The following is a 25,542-nucleotide window of genomic DNA, read 5'->3' on the forward strand; positions in this document are numbered from 1 at the left end:
CCACTGTCTAATTAAATATACAGTGTGTTAGACAAGCTTCTATAATCTAGTAACATCATAACAGAAATCACAATGCCTTTATGAAGGATCAAGTTAAGAAGGTTTTATTTTCTATTTAAATACATCACAGTTCATACACAAATACTTTTTAAACTGGTAATGCTACAGCTTTAGCCTAATTCATTCAAGAGATGAAATTGGTTACAACTTGTGTATTGCTTTCACTATGATTTTATAATCTATGAAAATTACAGTGATTGGATGGGCTAAAACAGTTGAAAGTTGTTTTCTGTGTTATATTGAAAAAGTACTATCTCTTACAAGCCACTGAGGGAGAAAGCATGACACACAGTACTATAACATGAGAAGCGCCATACTTCTGGGCTGGGCAACATATGAGGAATGACAAAAGTGCTAAGTGAGGATACAAGGACTTGGGCCCAGTTTAGCAGGGTATGTGCTCTCAAAGAAAGGAGTTTCCAAGACACAAGTGCTGTGCCACCTCTGCATCTAAAGTTTTCATTGGAAATATGTTTTAATGTTCAAAGGTGGCAGGCTAATGTAGCACTGATGTTCACTGAACCAACAATTTTACCATTGTGGAAAACTGGACATATAGTCTGATCCAAACAAACTATATGTTCTTAAACACATAAGAGATTTGCAGCCTCAATGGCGTTTTAAGCCCACTGTCAGCTAAAATTCCATACTTCATGACCTAAAAATCCTCTAAACATCACTTGTATTTTAACACCTACTAGTAGAGTAATGCAACACAGACCTGACTTGGCCTGTGTACTACTATCTATTCCAGAGAGGACACTGATAGGCTCATCATCTATGCCTCAGGAAATACACAGTTCATGCCAAAGTACTCATTAAGGTGAATAACAAACAATGATGCTACTAACTTTATAAAGGAAACCATGCATACCTTTTCCAAGTTCTGGTCGGTGTTTTTTTTGATTTGTTGTTTGGGGATTTTTTAATGTTTTGTGTGTTTTGGTTTTTACAAGAATTCTGCAAAGGAGAATCTGCATATCCACATGTATAAACAAATCCACATATATGCAAATACATATGTGAGTAACTTGCTTTATCAAGTAAGAGAGCAATGCACAGGACACTTTGACCTATCAGCTAAAAATAGTGGAAGAGAAGTGCAATTAGCTCTCAAACAATTAATGTCCCAAGCTCTTCATTAATTAAAAAAAAATTAAAGTTCATTATTTAAGGCCAAATAATTCACAGGAGAGAATTATGCTCAATGTTCTTAAAATAAGTTTCTGACAATAAGTGATGAATAATGTTCTAAAGATTTACTATAAAAATATATCAGAGCATAGGACTGGCACATATATAATTACTGAAGAGAAAAAAAAATTGTCATTCAGGAAGACAGATAAATATTCAAATGACTTTGAATAAAGAAAAAGGAAAGACAGGAATAATTTTGTGGAAATAAAGTAATCATATATGAAAGAATGGACTCTTGAAAATATATTTTTTATTGCTGTGCCAAAGGATGAGAAGTAGCCAGGACTCCTGATTAATAGATTTTTTCAGCTCACTTGATACTACTGACTAATTATCAAGTCTGTGCTTTTGTCATATACCTGAAGACTCTCTACTCCTGTTTCTAACATGATTCTAAGTTGAGAATTGCTCTCTTCCACCTATGCAAAATATATGAGGGAAATAAAATCTATTCTAACCATGATACCTTGCTTAATAAATGTAAAAATTATAATTTTATTACATTTCTTTGTAGCTTTTATGCTGGGGGCAGAACTCATATTTATGTATGAGTAAGCAGTATCACAAACTTCAATTTATACTTTTCACCAGCTACTTTAAAGACATGGGCACTACTTGTCATAGTAACAAATATGATGCTGAACAATGCCCAATTCTACACACATCGGTCCTGATGATAGCAGGAGAAAACTTAAAACTGTTATAAATACCTTCCTTTTACAGATACTTTTTGAAGAAACTCCAAAAGAACTTCCATTTAAGATGAATAATGGAATAGCAAGACCTCTGCACCAAATGCTTTCAAAATATATCACTCAAAATCAAGCAGAATGATGAACAACTTCACAAGTAGCGTGACAGAGCCTCATCACTTCTCAGTGTTGCTGTATCACAGATGGGGATGGCATTGATTTAAGGAACTGAAAGCTACAGTGGTTATTAAAGCAACTTTTTAAAAGGATAGAAAATAAAAGAAATTACTTTGTCACAGGCAGTCTCCTCATTTTTACAGCCAGTGTGGTAAATATTTAACAGGTGATGCCATTTTTCCTCCACCTCATCTTGACTCATAGGCCCAGCTGTCTTTAACTCTTCAAACACCTTCAGCCCACACACATAGAATCAGTGGACACTTTGAGTAGTTTTTCTTTAAACATTTTTAAAGGTCAAACAATAAATAGTTTTCTTCCATGAGAGGAAAAATTTTATAGCAGTTAATTGGAATAGGACCACTTTACCTAAAAAGATGTCTGTGTTACATAATGCAAAATTTTCCAAATTAAAATTTCTGCTTCCAAATTTTTTTATGGTAAACATACAGCTCCTTAACAAATCAACAATAAATGGCTCTGTTCTGCAAAAAGAGAAGGCAATGTAGAATCTTTGGTTTATAATCTCCAAAGATTTACACATGAGGTAACTTTGCATAGCTAACAAATCAAAAGCATCAGAAAACTTAATCTATTTCCATTTTCTGCAATATTCCAAACAAAAAATACTACCAGACAAATTCCACCTACTTTATGACTCAGAGTGTCACTGTGAAAAAAGTGATTGGAACTGATACTGAAACAAAGAGTTAGAAAAGTCAGCTGCTACTACTGCAGGGCTTAAAACACAGCACATCTTGCATTTCTAAAAACAATAAATAAAGGGATTACAAAACACATGTTCAACAAAATGGGAAATTTGATGATTTTATTATTTTTAAATAGAGAAATGGATCACCTCAAAAGACCTTGAAGTCAAATATTGAAAAATAAACAAATACTAAGCTTCACCTACAGGACAATGTTTCTTAGGCAGAGGTACAGACACTGAAGTCATGAATACACTGTAACATTAAAAGAACTGTTTACTAGTGCACAGCATCTCCTCTCAACTGCTCACTTGACTTCACCTGATCAGTCCATCTTGAACCTTTCTAATGCAGTAGTACAGCAAGATCAGCAGTAACAGGAAAGGAATAGGTTATTAGACCATTTCCTCACAATATTAAATTAAAAGATTTTGATGACATTTTCATATAAATTTAAATCTAAAGTTATTACAAGTTACACTGAACACTGAGTCCAAAAGCACAGAGTACAGAAGCTATATACTGTAATTTACAAAATTCACTGTATAAACAGATTTTTTAAATTATCAAATTAATACCTGAAATGTAGAGTGTAATCTTTATTGCTTAGGATCACATTACAAAATAATGACACCTCACATGCTATCAAAACCTACCTCTTTGATTAGCTTTACTCCTTTTGAATTCTTCATGTTGATGGCTATACTCTGGGGATTAAAAATAGATACAACAGTAATTTATGCAAAAAATTATGTGAAAGAGATTATCTTAATCTATTCTAAACATAACCAACAGTAAAATTTCACACTATGGCTAATTTGGATAAATAAATTTTAACACATAGCCCACTTCCTCCTGCAAAAAATAAAAAAAAAAAATTCTCTCAGCAAAGCAAGCTGAACTATATCTCATTAATGAATCAGACAGGCACCAAAACCAGCCTGAGAGATGTGCAGCCTGTTCACTATATATTTACACGGATCCACTGCTACAACTAGACAGGGGGACACCAGAATTATTTATTTTAATGGTAACAAGTCATTAAACAATTCAGGTATGTCATGGAACTTCACGTTAATCCCAAAGTTTCAAAAGCTAGATTTAGCCAACCTGTGATATAATGGCAGCACTCTTCCTGCCAGCCTTCCTGACACAGATCAACTGAGCTGATGCACCTGAAAAAAATGATCACTCAAATAAAATACCCCTTGCTTTCAGCAGGCTTCATTTTCAGTTAATTAGCACCAGTAACTGAAGATCATCAGGAGCACTCTTGCTTTTCCATTTTGCCTCAGCACCCAAACAGAGATTTTCAACCTTTTTTCTTCTAAAAACTTAGGAGTTTTCTCCTGAAATTTATTCATCATAAGATTAGGTCAATGTGAAGTATTGCTCCATTATATGTTAAAAATCAAATGAAGAAGTGTTATATGTACAGTTATAATTATAGAAACATAGGCTTATGTTTAGTTCCACAACCCATTTACCTTTTTATTTCTATTGACACTGAGAAAATAAACACTTTCTGTCCCAGCAAAAGGTGGGCCCCAGGCTCTTGTGTCATCACCGGCTCCTGAAAGAAATACCATCACATATTCACAGTTGCCCAATATCACACACCTAACAAATAAGAATAAAAAGCTTTCCTCCAACATCACATTTAAGTCACCTAAGCTTCATCTAGCAGGCAGGACAAATATTAGTTTAACATACATGTTTTAGGATATTTATATCAAAAAACACCTAAAAGTGAACACAATAAAGCAAAGTGAACTGTTTTTGCTAGTGCTGGGATTCCATTTAGTCTTTGAAATACTAATACAGCCACACACCACTAGTGTATTTACGGGCTTTTTGGTTGTTTTTCACTTGTGGGTTGGTATTTTGTTTGGGGGTTTTTGAGAGGGGAGTGGGGAGGAAAGGGGAATTGGATTTTTTTTTTTTTTTGGTAGTTTGTTTGTTTTAACTTAAAGTAGAGCTACAATGCAATTCTTGTAGTCAATCCTGAAGAATTTAGAAGAGGCTCTTGCCTGCACCAAGTCACACAGTTCATTTGGTCAATAATCTATTCCTGAAACACTCCAGGAACAACGTCAAGATACTACTGATAGACAACAACTGATTAAGTTGCATGCTGCACAACACCAACTAAAAGAAGCACTTGCTATAGCTGGTACAGGGTCCCACCTCCAGCTCTTCCAGAAATCCTGCCTTAAATGTGCTGCAGACACTGATATCACTGTATCATTAATGCTTAATTTCCAATTTTTAACCTTTTTAAACATCATGAAGACTAGCAAACTATTTTAAGTAGAATTAAAGCTAAATGCAAATCCAGATGCAATCACTGTCCCGAATATTAACAAACATGTGCATTCCTGTATCTATTTCAATACCTAGACTTCATCTACCTGTTGACTTTACAGAACTGAAAACTTTCCTTAGTGAGGCAGCACAGAAGACTGATACTGGCATAGATACAGAAATGAGCTGAAGAACCTTAGGTGTCATATAGCCACTGTCATAATTATGCTATGCACTACAGTAATACAAAAGTCTACAGCCATTTAAGATCTACAGTGGCAAAAGTTATGCACACATGTAAATTTCTTATCAACATTTGCACTGCTTAATATCTCAAAAAAATATTTTGGTTCAAGCAGGATGCTTAGGTGGGCAGAGACAATCTCTTCTCTGTGTGAGTACTTTAAGTGATTAAAAGCAAAAAATTTCACTAATACTTTCCATGTAGAACACTAGTGGGGCTACTGTTCTTTTTGGATTAATGCTCCTGTGAAAATGGACATCCTCTCCCAGAAAGAGAGGATTACTCACATTCTGAAATGTTTGAAGTTTAGAATTCTGATGCTGCCTTTCTCCTTTGATCACAAAAAGTGCAAAGCTCCAAAACCATTACTTCATACTTAATTGCTGGCATTGCTCCATTCCTACTACCTAAATGTTTGGAATACCACCAGTGTCAGTCTAATTTGACATTACAAAATTGATGTACCTTTGTTCGGTCACAAAAGTGAAAATCTTTATAACAATTGTCAGTAAATAAGGATGACCTATAGATGGATGTGGCAAAACCTTTGTCAGACATTTAGTATTTCATTAAATGTCCATACATTCAATATTTCTCTACTAGAAACAAAGAGAATGTAGTATGTTTAATATCTCAATTTTCACCAACTAGTTTCAAAACTAGTAATACCAAAAGACAGAAACTTAAAATATGGAAACTTAAAGGAAAAAATTGTATGCAGCTGCTATGGCATAATTACACACCTCAACTGTGTAATGATGCATGAAACTTAGAGTCAAGTGAGGGATTATTTCTAAAAAAGATCCAAATGCCATGCAATTTGCTATTCTTCTTATATGGGCCTACAAAGTAAAAAGTGTAGTTATACCATAAGAATAAAGTATTTTTTACCATTACCCAATCCTAAGCAACTCTTTGGACAAGAAGTGCATGTGCTGGAAGAAGAAAACCATTGTGTTAGGCTAAAAATACTCAAAATTTAATTAGAAGATAATTACCCAATGTCCTTACTTTATACATACATATATATATATATATATATATATATATATATATATATATATATACACGTGTGTGTATGTGTGTACACTTAATATCCAGTCCTTATTATACTTAAAATAAACAAATAAAAATCTTACCTGGTCTTTCCACTTTGATAACTTCAGCCCCTAAATCTCCCAAATTCATTGTGGCAAATGGTCCTGCAAGAACCCTTAAATATGAGAAAAAAAATACCTTTTTCTTAGTTTTTCCAATCAGAATATTTGCACTTGGAAACACTGTTACAAATGACAGACAAAACACAAACCTTGTTAAATCAAGAATTTTCACACCATCCAATGGCTTTACATTACTAGGACCTGACAGAAAACAAAAACACAGTGACTTAGAACTTAAAAAACCAAGCATATTGTTTTTATGACACTCATCACCCTCTCTCATCTCCCTCCCCTAATAAATGATAATAAAGCTTTCTGAACCAGCTAGTTATTTGGTGGATACTACATTAGTAAAATCTTTCAAAGTTGGAAAACCTTATGCATGACATTTCAGAACCTATTCTAACTCCCTAGCAAGTCTACAACAAAGATACTTTAGTGATACTTTATATGTGCCTTCCACAAACACCCGAACAGCTTTTAAAGACTAATCTGAAGAAAGATACAACAAAATCATTTCAGCAAACAACATCAGAATGATACAAGGTAAAAGTTAGGGTACCAGACCACTGGGAAGCATAGTAGAATTCACAATTTTGACCTGTGTAGACCTATCCATTTGCATCACACACACACAAAAAAAGAATAGCCCCATTACAAAACTTAATGGGAGAATATATGACCCAAAGAAATACTCTTTCAATGGCAGCTGCATATGCAAGATAATTATTAAGAAATGCTTTATTCCTTTTCCTCACCCTTTCCAATTTGACCAGGCCTAAGAAACAGCAGTAATGGCAATAAACATCACAGACACAGCAAGTAACCTCACAGTTAGACCACAGGTTTGCCAATTATTTCTTTGGTGGTTATGGGTTATCTTCTTCTCCCTCAGTCTTTCACTGTAGGCTGGGGATGTGAACACTTCATCACCTTGTGTGGACAGTCATTCAGTTACTATTTGGAAGCTGGTCTCATATCACACACAAAACAAAAGCACCTGGCCAGGAAAACCACTAAAATGACACATACTAGCTTGTGGCAAACATCTCTATTTGGTGTTTGTCCTGGTAACAAAAAGATGTCAAATGTGCGACGGGGGGTGAGAGAGTGAGAATCAAACCAACTGCATTCATTCAAAGGCTGCAGGGCAGTGTGGTGCATCCATATCATGCAGCAGTGCAGCAGCGCTTGCCTGTATCACCTGCTCCACACTCCCTCCATTAGACCTGAACCACCCTTCAGTCACCTTCATAACTCTCCTTCCTACATTTGGGAAGAAGGAGATTTATATCAAGAGAGAGATTTTAAAAAAGCTAAGGAGCAATGGAAATTCAAGGCTTCTGCTAAACAGTTTTCGTTGTCTGTACTGCTTTCAACACTTGCATCCCATTCTCCATCTTTAAGAACTTTTCCTCCATTATTACCACTTCCATTTCCATTTAACAGGTTTTGTGCTTTAATGCAACATATGAGCAGCATGTTGGAAACACACACATCTAGGAATGGTCACATGTTTTGCACTTTCAAAGCCTTTAAGAAAATCTCTGGCTGCTACTGCTCTTCAGAGCTCCACACCTCCGTGAGTTCCAGATATTGGAAGACAGTTGTGGCACTTTAATAGCTCCCCTATTCTCATCCTGAGCCAATATTCAGGGCTACTCAGAGATACACTACCAGAACAATAGCAACTTTTCAGAGCCAACAGGTTCTCTACCTGCACCCAAGTTGCAGGAATCCATAAAGATATTTCTCAAAAAAGCCTGTAAAATGTTAAGATTGGGCTGTAAATATGTATTTATGCATAACTAAAACTGATGAACCCTTACTAATTATCATATCACTCATATTATGGCATCATCTAACTCCATTCAGGGCTTAGGACTCTTCCATAGCTGCAATAGAATATGAGAGCACAACTGTTGCTCTGAAGACAAACAACCTGTGATCTATTTCTTTTAATGTCAGTAAATAACAGATATCCATGATGGTGAAGAAATGTAAGAAAGAAGAGAGATCAAAAGTTTGCTTTTGAAAATTGGGGAACAGACCTGTTAGTGTCTTCAGAACAGAAGAACACAGATGTTCAGAAATATATATATATATATATATATATATATATATGAGATAGATTATATATGCAGCATGACACTAATTTGCTGAAATAACTGCAGTAGAAAGCCTTTTGACATCAACAATTCTGATACATGAATCCTGAATAAGGGAGTGCTATTGTAGGAACAAAAAAACAAAAACACATCATAAATAAGCACAAGAGATCAGAACTGATTAGCATTAACTAGAAACATCCCCTGGGTTTTTTACTTTCATCACTAGCTTCCTAAGCAGGCACATACCTTAAGTCAGACTCTCTTAGAACTCTGACTCAACAGTCTAAATTTTCTAAAATAAAAACTCACATTTTCTCTTGTATTTTTGCTTTTCTTTATACCAGTAACTTGATGAATGAATAAAAACCACTCTCCCAGCTCTAACTATGTCCTCTGTTTGAACTCTTGAATCCCGTGATGCTTGAATTTATTGTGAATTGGACTGTCATATGTATCTTTCATAAATAACTTTAAGAATAAATAGACCTGCTCACTATCAATGATTTGTACTCTTTAGTTAAGCTCAGTAGCTTGTCCCAAAGTTGGCCTAGCCTAACAATACGAATAAGCAACCAACAGAGAGATCGTTCCATAGAACAGAAATTTATTCTTCTATAACAGAAAGATTTTCTTTATACTTGCAACAGAAGAGGGCACCTAGAAGAGACACAATTAATTTCTGCAACAATGCAGATTAACAGATCCCATTCCAATTACTTTCAGTTCCAGAAGACATGACTGCTCAAGTCGATTGTGTCTACTTTGATTGCACAATTAGTATTTTCTCACTTTATCCATGCAGTAAGTTATAATCAAGTCCATCACTACCCTGGACTAATTCACAGTCAGTCGGTACGCTCCAGCCCGGCACAAACTTGGCATGTCCATAGTGGGAGGCAGAACTGCAAACTTTCACTGATTCTAGTGCCACCAAAGCTGTTGCTAAAGTTTTCCCATGTTATTTAATAACAGCGAAACTTGAAGCCAGAGAACTATCACTTTGGTGCAGCTTGGTTTAGTCGAGTTCATTTCAAATCACGACTGTAGGCAGCGAGACTTTGGTACCCGTAGAGGAAGATCGGGCCCGGAGCAGCACGGCATGCCGATAGCCGGGGCTGCCCGGGGAGCCGACACGCTCCGTGTCACCGGCGGCGCTGCTGCGGGGCAAAGTCCGAGCCGCCGAGGCTGCCCTTAGGAACGTACTTGGGAACCTCCTCAGGGGACCTCCTCAGGGACCTCCTCAGGGATCCCCTCAGGGACCCCCTCCCAGGAGCCTCCCGCAGGTGTTCCAGGCGGCTCCGACCCCTGCCCCAGCGGCACCAGCCCAGAGCCCGGCGGGATGACGGACAGAGGGGCCCGACGCGGCGGGAGAGGGGAGGAGGAGGGGGCGCGGCACGGCTCGGTACCTGCCGGGGGAGCGGCTCCGCTTCGCGCCCCGCCGCCGCTGCCCGGGGAAGGGGAGGCAGAGGCAGCGCTCAGGGCTCTGCCGCCGGCCGAGCTCCTCCAGAGCCCTCCGCTACACCCGCTCCTTCTGCCCAGCCCGGCGCGCAGCATCCCGCCGCTGGAGACAGCTCCGAGCGCTCGGCGCAGGCGCCGCCGCCACCGCCCCCTTCCCGTCCCGTGCCGCTCCCGGGACAGCCTGGGATCCACCGGGACGGGGGGGCGGCCCCGAGCCCAGGGCCAGCGCCGGTCCCGGCTGGTGGCCGCGCTCCCCGCCCGCCTCTCCTGTCCTAGGAAACGCTCCTGCCTGGACTACATAAAGCAGGGAGAGGTCCTGCAGATGTTTGCGGCGGGAATTCCGCTGTTCGATGGCTGGAAATTTGTACCTCGGTTAGGTTTACAGACCGTGATAGACAACATTGCCAAGACGGATTGAAAGCAAAAACCGCCTCCTCTCATCCCGAAGGGTTTTTCCTCGCTTACCAAAGCAGGCAGCCACTGGATGCCAGTACATCCATCCGCTCGGCGGCACGAGGGAGATCCTGCACCCCAGTTCGCCGTCACTGGAGGTGCAATGTTGCTTACTCTGTAATCTTCAGTGGGGTATAGTTTTGGAAGGGTTAGCTTGAACTGACCTTTGAGCAACTCTTCCCTGAACGAAGTACCCTCAGACTATTTTTAGTCTGTGCTAGGACAGAGCAGAATGTTTGTTACAGGAACACCATGGTATCTTCTTGCCTCTCTCATAGGATAAAAAAGCACAGAGGTTTGGCATTTATTTATACTAAATACGTGAGGATAAGACTACTGCTGTATCTCAAAAGCAGCCGAAACTTCTGACTGCTTGAAAACGAGCATGACAAACAGCACAGGCTTAAGACATGTCATATGTCACTGCCTAAATGCTGAGGGAGAACATAAAGAAAATCTAAATGTCATGCTGTGTGTAATCCAAAATATTACATGGATGCTTAAAGATTTGTCAGCAAGAAATTAATCAGCACAATTACCTCAGTATAACTCAAAATGTGCAGAGTGATATGTATTTCCAATTAATGTGGGGTGAAAAGGCTTTAAATTACACAGCGCTCTTTTGGAATGAGACAGATTAGATAATTTTGTAATTTATATTGATAAACTGTCTTGTGTAGACATGGCATTCTTTGTGTGCACAATAAAAAGAGACAGTCTTTCGGACTAAAGGATTATAAAAAAAATTAAATGAGCAGGTTTCCATTTTAGAATTTAAGGTATTTCCTTATTTTTCACAGGGAGATTGCATAACATAATGGGGAGGTGAGTTCCATGTGCATATAAAGTTAGATGTTGTCATTGAAAAAACAAAAAAATCAAAACCTGTTTAAAGCCAAAGAAAAGCAAGACCAGTGTATAAAGCATAGAAACTTTCTGCTTATTTTTATAGTTAACTCTTATTCACTGCTGTTCTGAAAGTTCTTTTTAATTTTCCTATATTGCAACGTCCTAAAACCGAGGAGTGCTTTGTTGTACTCACAGAAATAAACAACAATAATAAAAATCTTTACTATTTTTTACAGAGCTGTTGAGGGTTTGCATTAATGTGTACCTGAGAACAGAGCAGTAATGGTAATAAGTAATATTGTTAAATTGGCTTTGGCTAAATATGAAGTTCTCCTATAAAATAGGATTTTGACACGAGTTTGTGTGAGTAGGTCTGCCTGAGCTACCACTCACTCACTTAATTGCTGACAGCTCAAACTGATTTTGAGGAAAACCTTTTCCATTAAAGTGTTCTTTAAATGTCACTCTTTTTTTCAGTCGGGGCTGCCGTAACAAGTAGTATTTGCATGCTCAAACATTAAAAGACTCCAGAACAAAGGGGCACAATAGGTATATCTGAAGTGACACGAAACGTGAGGTAAACACTGCCTTTGCTTTACAGGAGTTAATTTCGCTGTTTTTTAGCAGCTGTGGAACCGCGGGCATTCGCTGACAGGCGCCGTGAGCCCCATCGTCTGAGTTACCAGGCATCTTCCGAGAGTCCCGCCGGGTGCCTGTGCGGGGCTGCCGGGGCTGGCTCCGCCCGGGATGGGGCGGACGGCGCCTCGCCCTGCCGCCGCGGAACGTTCGGAGCCCGGAACCCGCCGCCCGCCCGCCGGGGGAGAGGCGGGGGAAGAGAAAGGAGCGGACGCGGCGCCGCCGCCATTGCCCAGGTTCCGCTCCCGCCGCCGCCGCCATTCCCGGCCTGTCGCGGCCATGTACCGGCCGGGATTCCGCGCACCGACACCCCCCTACGCGGGCGGAGGCTTCCGCAGCCCTCCCTCCGGCGGAGGGCCCCTGCCGCCCTCTCCGCGGGGCTACGGGAGCCCCCACCACACGCCGCCCTACGGCCAGCGGCCCGGGCCGTACGGCAGCGGCCTCTCGCCCCGAGGCCCCGCGTTCCACGGGCGCTTCGGGAGCCCCTCGCCGGGGGCGCAGACCCCGCGCCGGCCGCAGAGCGTCAGCCCCCGGTACCCGGCTCCGTTCGGCGGCGCGTCCCCGGCCGCAGCGCCTCTGCTCCCGCCGCCGCAGCACAAGCGCTCGCCCGGCGGCTTCCAGAGGCACTTCCAGGTACGGGGCAGGGCGGAGAGGGACACGGGGAGCGGGGGAGGGAGGGAGGGAGCTGCTGCTGCTGCTTCTGAGCGGGGCCCGTAGCCCGCTGGGGGAAGGCTCGCCGAGGGCTGGTGCCGGCGCAGCATCCATCCGCCAACAGGATTTTCAGGGGAGAGCGAGGCTTGAGCCGCACTGGGCAGCACCAGCTTTTCCCCCGCCCATTCCCCCGCTGCAGAGAGGACGGGCAGAGCACAGGCAGCCCTGAGATGAGGAAAGGGAAGAGGCCCTCAGGCCTGATGGGCTGTGAAGACATGAAAATGCAACTTTCTTTTTCATATTCTGGCCTATGAAGGTAGAGAATTAAGCACTGGCCGAAACCAACACCTCTTTCTTCTGCACGTGCCTCCCTCTGATCCATTTTCTTTAACGCAGTGGTGAAGTGCAGTGTGCTTTTACTTTGCCCGTGTTGCCCTCCATGGTGGGAGCTGCCCTATCCACACCCTGCTCGCACTCGGAGTTTTCAGGGACACGGACAGGGAACAGGAGTGCTCTGTTAAAGAGAATTAAGCTGAGGCTCCTTTGAGCAGAAATGAGAGCATCCGTTGTGATAATAGACTCTCATTTTAAAGTCTTTGCTTTGCACCAAAAGCTTCTGTTTGTATAGTTTTCCCGAAAGCCATCAGCCCCAGCTTGTGCGAGTTAAGCTTTTTTCAGCTGTGTTAGTTGTCACATGTGACTGGCAGTGCACACAGGGATGACAGTTCTCAGGACAACAACTTTATGTATATGACTGGCTTTGTGCAATATTAGAGAAACCTTAGAAGTGTAACAAATGACACGTGCAGTGCAATGGTAATTTTTTTATGCTCTTTTTGCTGCAAAGGATTAAAGTATGATAATGAAGTCACATCTTAATAGAGATTATTAAAATCTTAATGTGCCTGCACTGCATTGTCACTTGTCCATTGAAGATTAGTATTTTGTTATTTTCTTATGATCCAGTTAACTCAGGAATCAAATCGTTGGTAGAAGAGGATCATTATAAAATTTATACATTTTCTTTAGCACAACAGCAGAGACTCTCCTGGTGAGGAAGATTGCATAACTTTAGTGCCTTTTGAGAAAGCCAGGCATGCACATTATGGAGGGACACATTTGCTGCACATTATGGAGGGACAATTTATGTCATCAATGTCTAATTTCCCATCAAAAGATCACTTTTTGGCTGTTCAATTAAATGCTTTTTTCAAAGCCTGGCTTAGAATTAATTGAGCAGAAGAATATGCAGGAATCGTTTTGTCTTTAGTTTTAGTCAGAACTGTTTCATGTCAGGACTAGAGGACAGAAACTCTCCATAGGCTCCATTCTTGATGTAAGAAAGCTGACATAAAGTCAGGTTACATTCTGAGGTAAGAAACACGACATACAGAAGGCACAAGTTTGAATCCAGTCTCAGACTGTCACAACATCTTCCCTTCTCCCATTTCCTTCGTTAGACCTTGTGAGTAGTTTAGGAGCACTGGTCTGATGGCAATTCCTTCAGAGGCTCAAAGGATATTGAATGTCTGTAGCTTTGCCCAGCACTGAAGAAATGTGTGAATCTGCACTTTCACGTGCGTGCACACGAGCTGTTCTGCCTGGGAGGGCAGTGGAGGCAATCACAGAGGGAGTTAATCTCATCAACCATAAGTCCTCATCTGCTTTGGTGTGGAAAAGGATCTCTGCCCATGAGGCCATAAACAGATTCAGGTAGAAGATCTTTCTGCATTTTCTAAGCATCAGATTTCTCATGAGTCACGTGCATTGTCCCCTCTCTGCAGATCTGTTAAGTGAACTCCAATGCCTTTGATATTTATGATGCTACAGATTCTTTTGAGATGAAAGCCTTAAGCGGCCCTTTAAAATTGCATTGGAAAATCAAAAAGACAATTTATGTTTACTTAATAATCTATTAAAGTCATATCATTAGCATTCTGTGCTTGCAGACTTTCCTTCATTGAAACAAACAGAAAATTTGAGGGAAAACATACTGAGCTTGTTTTTTTCTGAAATGGCCAACTCAACCTTTATGTGGCCAGGAATTTACAGCACTTTCTGGTTTTTCCACAGAGGTGCTTCTGCTTTATATTTTATGAAAACATGTTTCTGGAAACAAGGGCCTGTAGTGACAGGACAAGGGAAATGCCTTTAAACTGTAAGAGAGTAAGTTTACATTGGATATTAGGGAGAAGTTCTTTATTGTGAGGGTGGTGAGGCACTGGAACAGGTTGCTCAGAGAAGCTGTGGATGCACCATCCCAGGCATTGTTCAGGGCCAGGCTGGATGAGGCTTTGAGCAGCCCAGACTAGTGGGAGGTGCCCTCGGGAGAAAGGTTGGAACTAGATGATACTTAAGGTTCCTTCCAACCCAAACCATTCTGTGATTTGTCTTTGTTGCATTTCTTATCTTCACTAGAATTCACTTAGTGGAAATGTTTCATTGCCTACACTCAATGGGAATTACTGAACTATCTGCTAGCAGCAACTATGGAGTGGTGTGGATCAAAAATTATTGCAGAAAGTAAAAGAAATGCCATCCTTTTAAAATGGTACAATTGTGATTTTTGTGTTTTGTCCATATGCCACCAGTTGTAATTACATCAGGTGAAGCAAGCTGATGAGTGACTGTCCCCAGTTTCAAGGCAGTATTACTCTGCTCAGTAACTTTTTAATGAATACCACTAAAAGATGTTGCTTTCTACTCTAAGGAGAGCTTTTTTTTTTTAAATCTGAAGAAAAAGTACTGAGAATAGATTGACTGGTTTTTTTTAACCAAAGTTCCTTGAAAAAAGGCTGTTGGCTTTAGTGACAACTAATAGAAAGGGTTTTTTTAAGGTATCTTCGGTAGCAGCTAGTGCCTCTTGCACTGAATGGTTTCACTTTTACAGGTAGGGATGATTTCCTTTTCCACAGGTCTCTAAAGTGAATAATCACATTTTGATTTTCTTCCCTAAAACAAAAATCAGAGGGCAAAAAGCATATGATGACTAGTATTCTAAACATAAATAATCTACATGTTTAAATTTAACATGTACAGAAGGCTGTCAGTCTTGTATCACATAACAAAAAAATTTCCTAGATTTCAAAAATGCTAAAATGTCAATGTAATATCAGTGTTACTGATGATCTGCATCATTTTGTAGTGAAATTTAAGGTTATTAAATAAATCTATACAAATGAGCATTACCATTGAATTATTTTGCTCTTTCACTGAGTATTGCAGATCATTATATCAGTTCATGGTTCTTCTGCCATAATTCAGTAATAAATGAACTCCACATTCAATCTGTTTTACAATTTCAGAGTTAAAAGATCTTCATTAAATGTGGTGCTTTAGAGATGGTGGAGTTTTGTGTTTATTTAGGACAGAATGCACTAGGTACTGCTGTTTCACTACTAAATGTGACTGTGTAACACAAATGTCACTGTTGCTAGAGCATGCCAGCTTGCTCTAGGAAACTCCATGCCCCTTAGAGAGTGTTTAGATGTATTTTGAGGTGATTCTCTGACCCTCATGGGGTTTGATACTGTGTAGTAATTCACCACCTTTTAGAAATTCTTCTGAGATCATCCTTTTAGCTACATAACCTATCTGCAAAGAATTGTTGGAAACAAGTGCCCTATAAATAAGACTGGATTCAAAAGACTGTTTAAAAAAGACTGGATGTGGCACTTGGTACCATGGTCTAGTTGAGGTGTTAGGGCATGGGTTGGACTCTGTGATCTTGAAGGTCTCTTCCAACCTAGTAAATCTGTGAATTCTGTAAGATATGGATGTTCCCACGTTTGATCATGTATCCATTATCATCAAACTTCAGGATTTCTTGAAAAGTTCTTACTGGAAACACATCAACGTGTTCCTGCCACAGCATGTTAGTAGAAACAGGTTCAAGCTGTTTGAATGAATTTTTCTGGCTAAGTACTGAGTATTTCACTTTATGGCACCATTTCTCAGTTTTGCTCAGAAATTGTTTCATGTGATCTATTTCTATAGATGCTGTTAGGGCTTACTAGTCAAATTCGAATACCATCACTGCTTATCCAAAAATTCAGGGGTGGCAGGGTTGTGGGGAAAAGCAGCCATGAATCAAGTGCTTTCACCCTCCTTGACAAAATCTGATAACCAGCCTCAATGTATCCTGTTGCTATAACCATACAGAATGCAATGGGCATGCTTGGAAATTACTGTAATACGTGTTGCTTGACTTTTATTAAAACAGATTAATTTAAATAAATACAGCTTTAGACAGAATTTCACCTTTTAGAGGAGTGAATCTGAGGAGAGCGATGGGTAATGCTAGCAGGAGAAAATTATTATAGGAGTTCCTTTATTTCACAGCACTCTTCAAGCTTCAGACTTGTAGCAGCTTTACAGAAGAAGTTGTTGTGATCCTTGATCTTAAGAAAAAGTAAAATATTAAAAGCTCCCTGCAAAAGTCAATACCCACTAAATCACTGATTAACACTGAGACTGTATGTAAAATAAAGTCATCTGTTCTTAAATTTCACAGAACACTGGTTTGGTTAAAAGGATTTTTTTTTCCCAATTAATTCTTTGTAGCTATTTGTGTTATACAATGTTGTGTTCAATTTGTAAGTACTTAATATTTGACTTCTGCTCTTATTAATGTTGTAAACCCTTCCTCAGCCTCTAACTCCCTGTCTTGTTGTTCAGCTTTTGTTAGACATGTTGTTGACAGATTATGAAAAATAACATGAGCTGCTTTTCTGCAGCTATATGCCAGAGTGATGTAAACAAGTGTTTGGGAGAAGACTGTGGTGGTGCTTTTTTCTTATCCTGGTAAATCATCACTCATAAGTAAAATACATTAAAGTTAATATTTCCTGAGGAAGATGCAAGTGAGGTGTAGTAGTTATAATTAAGAATCAGCTTCAGAGCTCTACTACAGTAGAAGGAAACACTTTTTTTTTTTTTTTCCCTTAGTTTGAATTAGACTATTAAATGTTTCTTTACCTGATGGTTTTCTTCCAAAGGGATCACCCAGGACATCTACTCCATTTGGTACAGCGCATGGCAGAGGGAAAAGAGTGTCTAATGATGTGGAAAACTATTACAGACCTTCAATGCTTGAGGACCCATGGGCTGGCCTAGAGCCAGTTTCTGTTACAGACATAAACCAGCAATACAGCAGTGAGCAAACAACATTTACTGGTAAAAAAGGGAGGTATTTCAGCTAACACTTTTAAAGGCCAAATAACTCCATCTTGTCAGGAAAGCTTTGGGACAGAATCTTTACACTTACACAAGATGAACAATAATCAAGACCTTAGATAATACTTTTATTTCATCACATGTCCACCCTTTTATTCTACCTTTTTTATTGCATTGGATATTTTTATGTATGGAAGGCAAAAGGAGTGGTAGGAAAACTTATATTTCTGGCTATGTGGAAGTGCCTACCAGCTCTGAAGAACAAAGTGTTCTTTAATCACCAGCGACTGATTTGTGACTGTTAAAGCAAGTTTCCATATACTTACCTCTCCTATGCCAGATTGTTAGCCTTTTATTGTAAAATCTCTTAGGGAGTGGTATTTTTTATGTTTCAGTATTTTTAGAATGAAATAACTTGGAAATAAAATAAAGTTTTGTAAATCCTTGTTTTGTAATGTATAATGAATATTTTAGGAGCTTTGTTAAGGTGTACACGTTAACACAGTAGTTCACAACACTGAAAATAGGTGACTTGTGTAAATATGCTTGTATGCTGTAGTTAACGTCTGCTTTTGTGCATAGTAACTTTTGTTAATTGCAGTGTAATGTGAAGTTGAAACATGACTTATAGCCATCTCAGGAAACAAATGTATTGGTTTTGGAAAGTTTAATTTGTTGAACAAACTCTTGAGTTAAACTTAATTCTGGAATTATTTGCTTTTATGTTTAAAAATATATATTTGGATCAATATTAGAAATTTCTGGATTATAGTAACAAGTCTGTTCCGTGACAATTTAAGTCTAAAGAACACATAAAACATCAAGCTTAAATAAATGCAAATGTTCTTTCTGCTAGAATAGTACAGAATGAATGACAGTCTTTGTTACACAATTGACATTAGTACATGCATAGCATCTTTTATTAATCTCTTTTATATTTTTCAATTATTTTTTATTTTTACTTACAGCAGGCATCATTGCCAGGAGAACTGTTTTGTGTGTGTATATGCTATATTTTTATACTTAAGAGGAAAGCAATGAATTGGGGTTTTTTTTTAGAGCTTGTCTTTATGTGGAAGATCCATTCTTAAATCCAGGAGTGAATATCATAATCTAGAATAAAGAAGAAATAGTTCTAGCTGCAGGCATGCTCTTAACTTGCCATGTTAAGCCTGCAGTAATTAGATAAATTTTTGTTGAATGTACCACTATTTGTTGATTTTGGATTTTAAGCCAAGGTAGAGTGTAAAAACCTTGTTAAATAAAACTGTTAGTTTAGTTTTCAAAATACATGTGTTCTTTTAAGCTTCTTACATACTAAAAATATATTTTTGTAGTCCTGAGGCATGGTTAGTTAGAAAAGCACAGCAAATCCCATTAAACTGTTCTTAGTAACTTGTCTTTTGCTGTGGTAGGATAGTCCTCTGTACTCTTTATCTGTTTCAGCATAAGCTGTGTTAGGTTAATACAACCTTCAGGAGCAACTTCAAACTGTAAGGGGAGGTTAACATGTTGAAATGTGCTGAGTCTTTGTGTTCTTAGGACCAGAGTCTATGTCACTTCTGTCTTCCCCCAGTTGACCCTTTCATTTTAGTGTTATATCCAAAAAAGGCTGCCTCAAGAACTGAGAACATAATGCCTGCTGGATATCAAGAATGGTTAAATCTTCATCCCAGAATCAAAAAATGGTGCCTTAAATGGCAGCTATCAGTATTGTTATCTGTAATAGGTACCAGTGAAACTGAGATGACTTGACAAGCTGTAGTCTTTAGAATTTATACATAAGTTAATGTCATTGTGAAAATTGAAGTGTAAAGTTTTCTTTCCTTTGTTTATTTTTAAATCTTGTCAGGTGCTGCAAGGCTCACAGAAAAAAAAGTTGCAGTGTGCTTAAGCAACTGCCCTGTTTTGTTGCAGTTTCCCATGTGATTGAAATGCAATTTATTTTTTGCAATATTTGATGATCTTGAAGAAACAAATATGATTTTATTTAAGAGAGTGATGCCATGATATGTTCTCAGATATAAGAAGAGTCTGAGTTTTGAAGGGAGAAAGGAAAGGTAAGATTCCTGAGAGAAAAGAGGCTGTTAGAGGTGGGACTTCTTACACAATAGCCAGTATGAGCTGCCCTTGCACATTGCAAAGATGGATTTTTCTACTTTGGCATCGCAGTTGACCCAGGCATCAAAGCCAGAGTCCTCTGGTAATAACGTTTAACTCCTGGAACCAGTTGTCAAACATCAGTGAAGCTAAGTGTTCTAGAAAGAGAACTGAGGAACTAATGTTGAAGCATGCTTTAATCCCTGCAGACTTTCCACAATGTTAAACTGCTGCTTCAGTGCACTTCAGGATATCACTCAACAATTTTAAGTACATCATACTGCTAAAGGCTACAGTCCTTTGGTAAAGAATCAACACCAAAAACTTTACAATGATTCACCTTTCTGGCTTCTGGGAGAAATTTTGTAACTACAGTAAAATTCAAATGTGTCATTGTTGGAGAGCTGTAAAATGCATGAACACATGTTCAGAACTATAAATATAATGTACTTAAAGTCAATTTAAGCTTTGCCTTTTTTGCCGTGATACCCAGGAAGCTTAAGCAGACACCTCCTCACTATTTTTTTTTCTTTTTACCATTTGGCAAATATTTGATGGAGAAAGGATACATTACTTCTTCATTTGTTAATTAAGCCACTTCATAGTACCAGTATGACTCTGGAAACAGCATTTGATGATAAAATGTAAAGTACGAAATACATCCTTTTTTGTGAGCCCATGAAACAAAATAGTGCTTATGTCTTGTTAATGAAGTGATTACTCTGTAATGAACACACTGAGTATATGGGCACTGCTCTTTCTTCAACAGACTTCTCAGATTTTAAGGTAAGTTAGCTTCTTTTTCAGAAGTTTGGGTTCAAACACTTTTCCATTCTGTTTTATTTGCCTTGTCTGTTAAGTCCATTTGACTTTCTCTTCAGTTGTAGTAAAGAAGTGTAACTAGTGACTGACTCTTATAGCAAAAATTTAAAATTTAATTGTTACTGTTTGCGCCTGTGTTTGAGTGAACTGCATCATTACTACATTAACAGTAAGAAGAACTTAAATCAGCCAAGAACATGTGTAATGCAGCAACATATTGGGTGGGTAGTTACCTCTAGGTGTGCTCTATAATAGCTCAAACTTCAGGTTTAGGTTTTCATTCCATCTTTTAATGTGGAATATTCATTCTTCTGTGGCACTCACTACACACATTGAAATTGTTAAATAATTTAGAATATTACAATTTAAATTAAAATGGAATTTTTAAAGTTCATGTTAAACTCCTCCTCTTTAATATTAGAAGTAATGCATTGAGATGTGGCATTTTCCTTACCATTTCACACTTACCAGGTGAAATGTGTCTGGTTAGCAGAATGAACTGATTTTTGCAGTCAGGTTGCTTTTCTTGTTGAGGACATCTTTTTGTGCTCTTAACTTTATATAAATTATTTCATTGGACATCACAGCGGGGAGCATTTGAAAAATTCATTCTATGGAAATTCTACATGTAGCTGTTCACTTTCCTTCTAAAGAAAAGTGTCTGGTTTTCAAGCTGTGCTTCTGAGTAATCTCACTGAAGTCAGAGGATTTGCTCATGCGACTGGGATGTGTAAGTATCTAATGTGACAGTTTGAAAATTCTGTCATCCATTTATCTGTCAGTGCTTTTTACCTGCACTGCTGCTTGTTTCTCTGCCTCGCAGTTGCTCCGAATTCTAATTCAGACATCTGCTGTTATACATTACTGTCTTGCAATGAATTAAACTTGTTCTTAGATTATTTTCCACAATTCTGAAGAGTAAAGACTGTTGTCTTTTCCCCAAATCTTGGTGCTTGCCTTCCTTGGAACTGGCAGAGGAAAGGGAGGATTGCCTATACTGATGGGTGAAGAATCGTGTAATGATTTTCATGTCTCAGGCTTCTAGAAACTTGCATACCAATTGACACAGGTAACTAGGTAAACTTTTTATATCATTTGAGGTGGTTCAAATAACTTTTTACAAGAAATGAAAGAAGTCAAGTTGTGTTTATACTCAACAGTAATGCAGTTTCAGCAGTCATTGCTTCAACCAATTTTTTTTTGCCTAAAGTAACTTCTTGTTTCTGTGACTCAAAAGGCTGATTACAAACCGATTGTTTCATTCTCTGCCATTTTCACTTAAATGTGTGCTTTGCTGACTTAGAATTTAAAAATAATTTCTCAGTCTGAACATCCGAATTTACTTTTACAAAGTTAATAACTCATGTTAGATCTCAAATTTAGGCCTTCCTTTTAAACTATTTTAGATCTGGTGAAAAAGGCTTTATCTCATCCCCACCACTTCCTTGGTGCTGCTAAGAAACCATTGCCTTGGGCTAGAGACAGCTGGGCAGATGTTTGGTGTGTGGCTGCCCTTCCTGTCCTAGAGGTTACCCCTAGACTTTTGCCATTCCAGTGCAGCGGCGCCCAGGAACTGTTTTGAGACAAATAGTAATCCTTTTTGCTTCACCAGCTCTATGGGTTCAAACCTCATCAGGGGGTTGGTTAGTGCACATCCTGGATTTTAACTTTCATCAGCATCTTCTGCAGTAAATCACAGGTGAATTCCACTGCCCTTTTTTACTCATTTTTGGCTGTTGCACATTGTTGTTCTGAATTAGTTGTGTAAACATTTGTATACAATAATGTAACTCCTGCAGCTTAAAGGGGTCATACCAGTACAGTTCCAAAGTGAATTTTTTAAATGCTGCTGACAGTCCTGCAATTATAATCTGCACCAAAATTCTGCATGTACTACCCTGCTTCTGTGTAGCAGTAACCACACTGTTTGGTGGTGTATTAAACCTGGTGTTATCCATGTGTATTTTGCCACAGTCTAATTGCTGTGTATTCAAGGTAGTTAAAAGCTGTTACTGTAGCCAATGGGTTCAAATCCTTGTTGTATGCATGAGGAAATTCCTATGACTTCAAACTGCTGAACATGATGTCAATGCAACTGTTAGTATAAATGGCAGTAAGAGGAAGAACAAAACCTCTTCTACTCTGATGCAAATCATTCACTTTTCAAGCATCACAGAGCTAATGTTAAAACAAGGGAAGAGGAATCAAGCTGATTGACAGCTTCTGTGGAACACTGCACAGCATAAAGCACAAATAATAGAGCAAACTTTAATATAAGCTTTAAAAAGCACTGATTTCCAGCTAGGGAATAGTTTAATCAATAATTGGATTGTAAGTAGCAATTGTAGTGTTCCTAAATTCAACCACAACTCCCCTGTGGCTTTATGATGATTTTTAGGTTAATGTAAAAGAAGGCTTTGATCTGTAGTCTCTTAATAGATAATGGAAATTAACATTACTATTCCTACAGTGGGGTTTGCAGAAGAGACTGTGTTCACCACTTGTCTGTGAAATTGTTTCTTTGCCTCTTTTCTTTTTAAGCTGAGAAAATACAGGATTTGAAAATCTCAGGGATTGTAACAAAGATAAAAGGGAGAATGAACATCTGCATATGGTCCAAGAGTATAACTTGAGTTAATAAATATAAGAAGGCACTGAGAATCTATTGAGTACTTGCCATTGCAGTTTCCTAAGGCTGCAAGTTTCCCTTGTCTGTAAATTTTTAATAGCCTCCTGATTGCTATGGCAATTAAATTACACTGAAGAAAATTACTGGGTTGTTCATTTGCACATGTTGGAAAGCTGTTTGCACACTGTGGGCAACAGGTTAAGAAACTGTGATAACTGTTTGCAAATATATTAGGTGCCAAATTGTGTCTCTATTGGAACTGAAGGCAGCTTACACTACCAGCAGTGTTCCTGTACTTAGAATAGTTTCTAAAATAAAATTCCAGGCATGTAGAAAGCTTGTGCAGAGAACCTTTGTATCCCTGTTTTCAAGGTACCTATTGCATCTGGTTGCATTTTCTGACCGTATTTAATTTCCTCTCACAACAATTGCTGCATGTTTTATACATTGGCTCTCCTGTAGCCCATCATCCTCACTGCTGTGGCATGAGGAAGAAATAGTTTTTGTCTGTACTTTGTGAAAGTACTACTGGTTTCGTTTCTCTTTGCTATTAGATCATCCCAGTACACATTAAACAAATCTTTATGGTCTTGCAGCTTGCAAAAGTAGATTCTGGTACATTACTAAACATATCCACAAGGCCTTCTGTACTTTATATTTCAAGCAAACATTTTAAAGGGACCTACTGGAAGTTAACACACACACACACACCCAATTCTATCCAGAGAAGATAACTTAGGCAGTTAATTTTTCACCCTAATTTTTCCTCTCCAGAGAGTTTTCTATTGTCTCTTTTTTTTTTTTTTTTTTTTTTTTTTTTTTTTTTTTTTTTTTTTTTTTTTTCCTCCAGTATTGGCCATACAGCAACCACAAGTTCTTCTGCCTTGGTTTTCCATGGAAATAAGCATATCTTCCCTGTCCTTTCCATTGAAATAGGCTCATTCCACCCTTCAGGGCTCTGCTGGAGGGTTTGATGGAATTGGTGTCATCCAACCGCCCACCACACTCAGTTCCTGTAGGTCCTGTTAGTTTACATTGCTGGGGATGACAGAACTACGACAACAAGTAAAGTCCCACGGATCCCCCCTGACTCATCTAAGTGAGCCTGCATTGGTTGAGTGGTGGACTTGGTTGTCAGATGTGCAGTGAGAACTGTACAACACAGACACGACCTTGCCATGGTGGCCACCCTTCTGATTTTAAAAAAGCCACTACTGAGCATGCAGACAAGTGGTGCTCAAATCTGTGTTAAACATTGAAAATTCAGTAATAATAAACAGGCAAAGTCACTCTAAAAAGTCAACAGAAAAATTGTGTAAAAAGAAGGCACAGGGAAAGTGTTGCATTGACCCCAGTTCTTTCTGGTAGCTTCCCAACACAACCATCTCTGAAATACTTATATTTCCACTAAGGATATCCTTGATGATAGCAGACCAAGTTGGATGGAGGAAAACTACCTCACAGAAGCATAAAACCTTGGGCCTGGCGAGGATCAGCAGTTCAGCCAGCTTCCCTCTCCAGCACCTCCTGGCATGGAGACAGTCTGGTGAGAGGGTCTGCACCTTCAAAAACACACCGTTTGTGCCATTTGTTCTCGGTCATTTGTAACATCTCAAAGTTTAAGCTTCCCAAAAGAGGGATACTTAGTAACAGCAAACATCAGCACTGAACTTGTTAAAAGTATCCCCATAGGGGACACAAAAGGTTAGAAAGGTGAAGAAAGGTGAGACCTGCACTCATTCCCTTGCCTGTTTCATCACAGGCTCCACAACACTGGCCAATGAGCTTTTCCAGCAGTGAATCTCAGGACCGGAGCTGCCAGTGACCATATTTTTTATAATAATGTTGCAACATCATTTACAAAGCAATTTACATAGGTACTTCAATCTGTAACATGTCTGCTACTTTTCCTGCGTGCGGTTTTCACATTCCTGCTTAATTTTTATCCTGAGGTCCTGTTGAATTTTTGGTTATTTTTATTTCTTTTTACCAGTTGCAAATTTTAGCGATCTTTCAAAATGGTAAAGAAAAAATGGTTTTAAAGTTCCAAGTAATATCTATACATATTGAGTCCCGAAGAGTGAGTGAAATTAATAACTTGAATGATTCTAGTT

The 25,542-nt window shown here is 38.9% G+C and overlaps 2 protein-coding genes across 7 annotated transcripts in view; one reads left to right on the forward strand and one right to left on the reverse strand.

Moving 5' to 3' along the window:
• Window positions 1-10,312, reverse strand: part of SUGCT (succinyl-CoA:glutarate-CoA transferase) — a 311,627-nt gene extending 301,315 nt beyond the window's left edge. The window contains exons 1-5 of one of the 6 annotated variants that reach the window (XM_079301962.1): window positions 10,062-10,307; window positions 6,694-6,745; window positions 6,524-6,597; window positions 4,324-4,409; window positions 3,493-3,543 (exon numbers count right to left, since the gene is read on the reverse strand). In XM_079301962.1, the coding sequence (XP_079158088.1) occupies window positions 3,493-3,543; window positions 4,324-4,409; window positions 6,524-6,597; window positions 6,694-6,745; window positions 10,062-10,209 (411 nt within the window). In that variant the 5' untranslated portion in view covers window positions 10,210-10,307. Of the gene's footprint in view, window positions 1-3,492; window positions 3,544-4,323; window positions 4,410-6,523; window positions 6,598-6,693; window positions 6,746-10,061 lie in introns of all 6 variants that reach the window. The other 5 variants (XM_079301965.1, XM_079301960.1, XM_079301961.1 and 2 more) reach the window with 5 other exon arrangements.
• A 1,915-nt stretch (window positions 10,313-12,227) lies between these two features.
• Window positions 12,228-20,437, forward strand: MPLKIP (M-phase specific PLK1 interacting protein). Its single transcript, XM_079301974.1, has 2 exons — window positions 12,228-12,684; window positions 17,700-20,437. Exons 1-2 carry the CDS (start codon window positions 12,331-12,333, stop codon window positions 17,901-17,903), a joined length of 558 nt encoding a protein of 185 aa, XP_079158100.1. The 5' UTR covers window positions 12,228-12,330; the 3' UTR covers window positions 17,904-20,437.
• The last annotated feature ends 5,105 nt before the right edge of the window (window positions 20,438-25,542 follow it).

This window comes from Erithacus rubecula (genome assembly GCF_903797595.1).
Source record: "Erithacus rubecula genome assembly, chromosome: 3".
In the NCBI taxonomy this organism is placed as follows: domain Eukaryota; kingdom Metazoa; phylum Chordata; class Aves; order Passeriformes; family Muscicapidae; genus Erithacus; species Erithacus rubecula.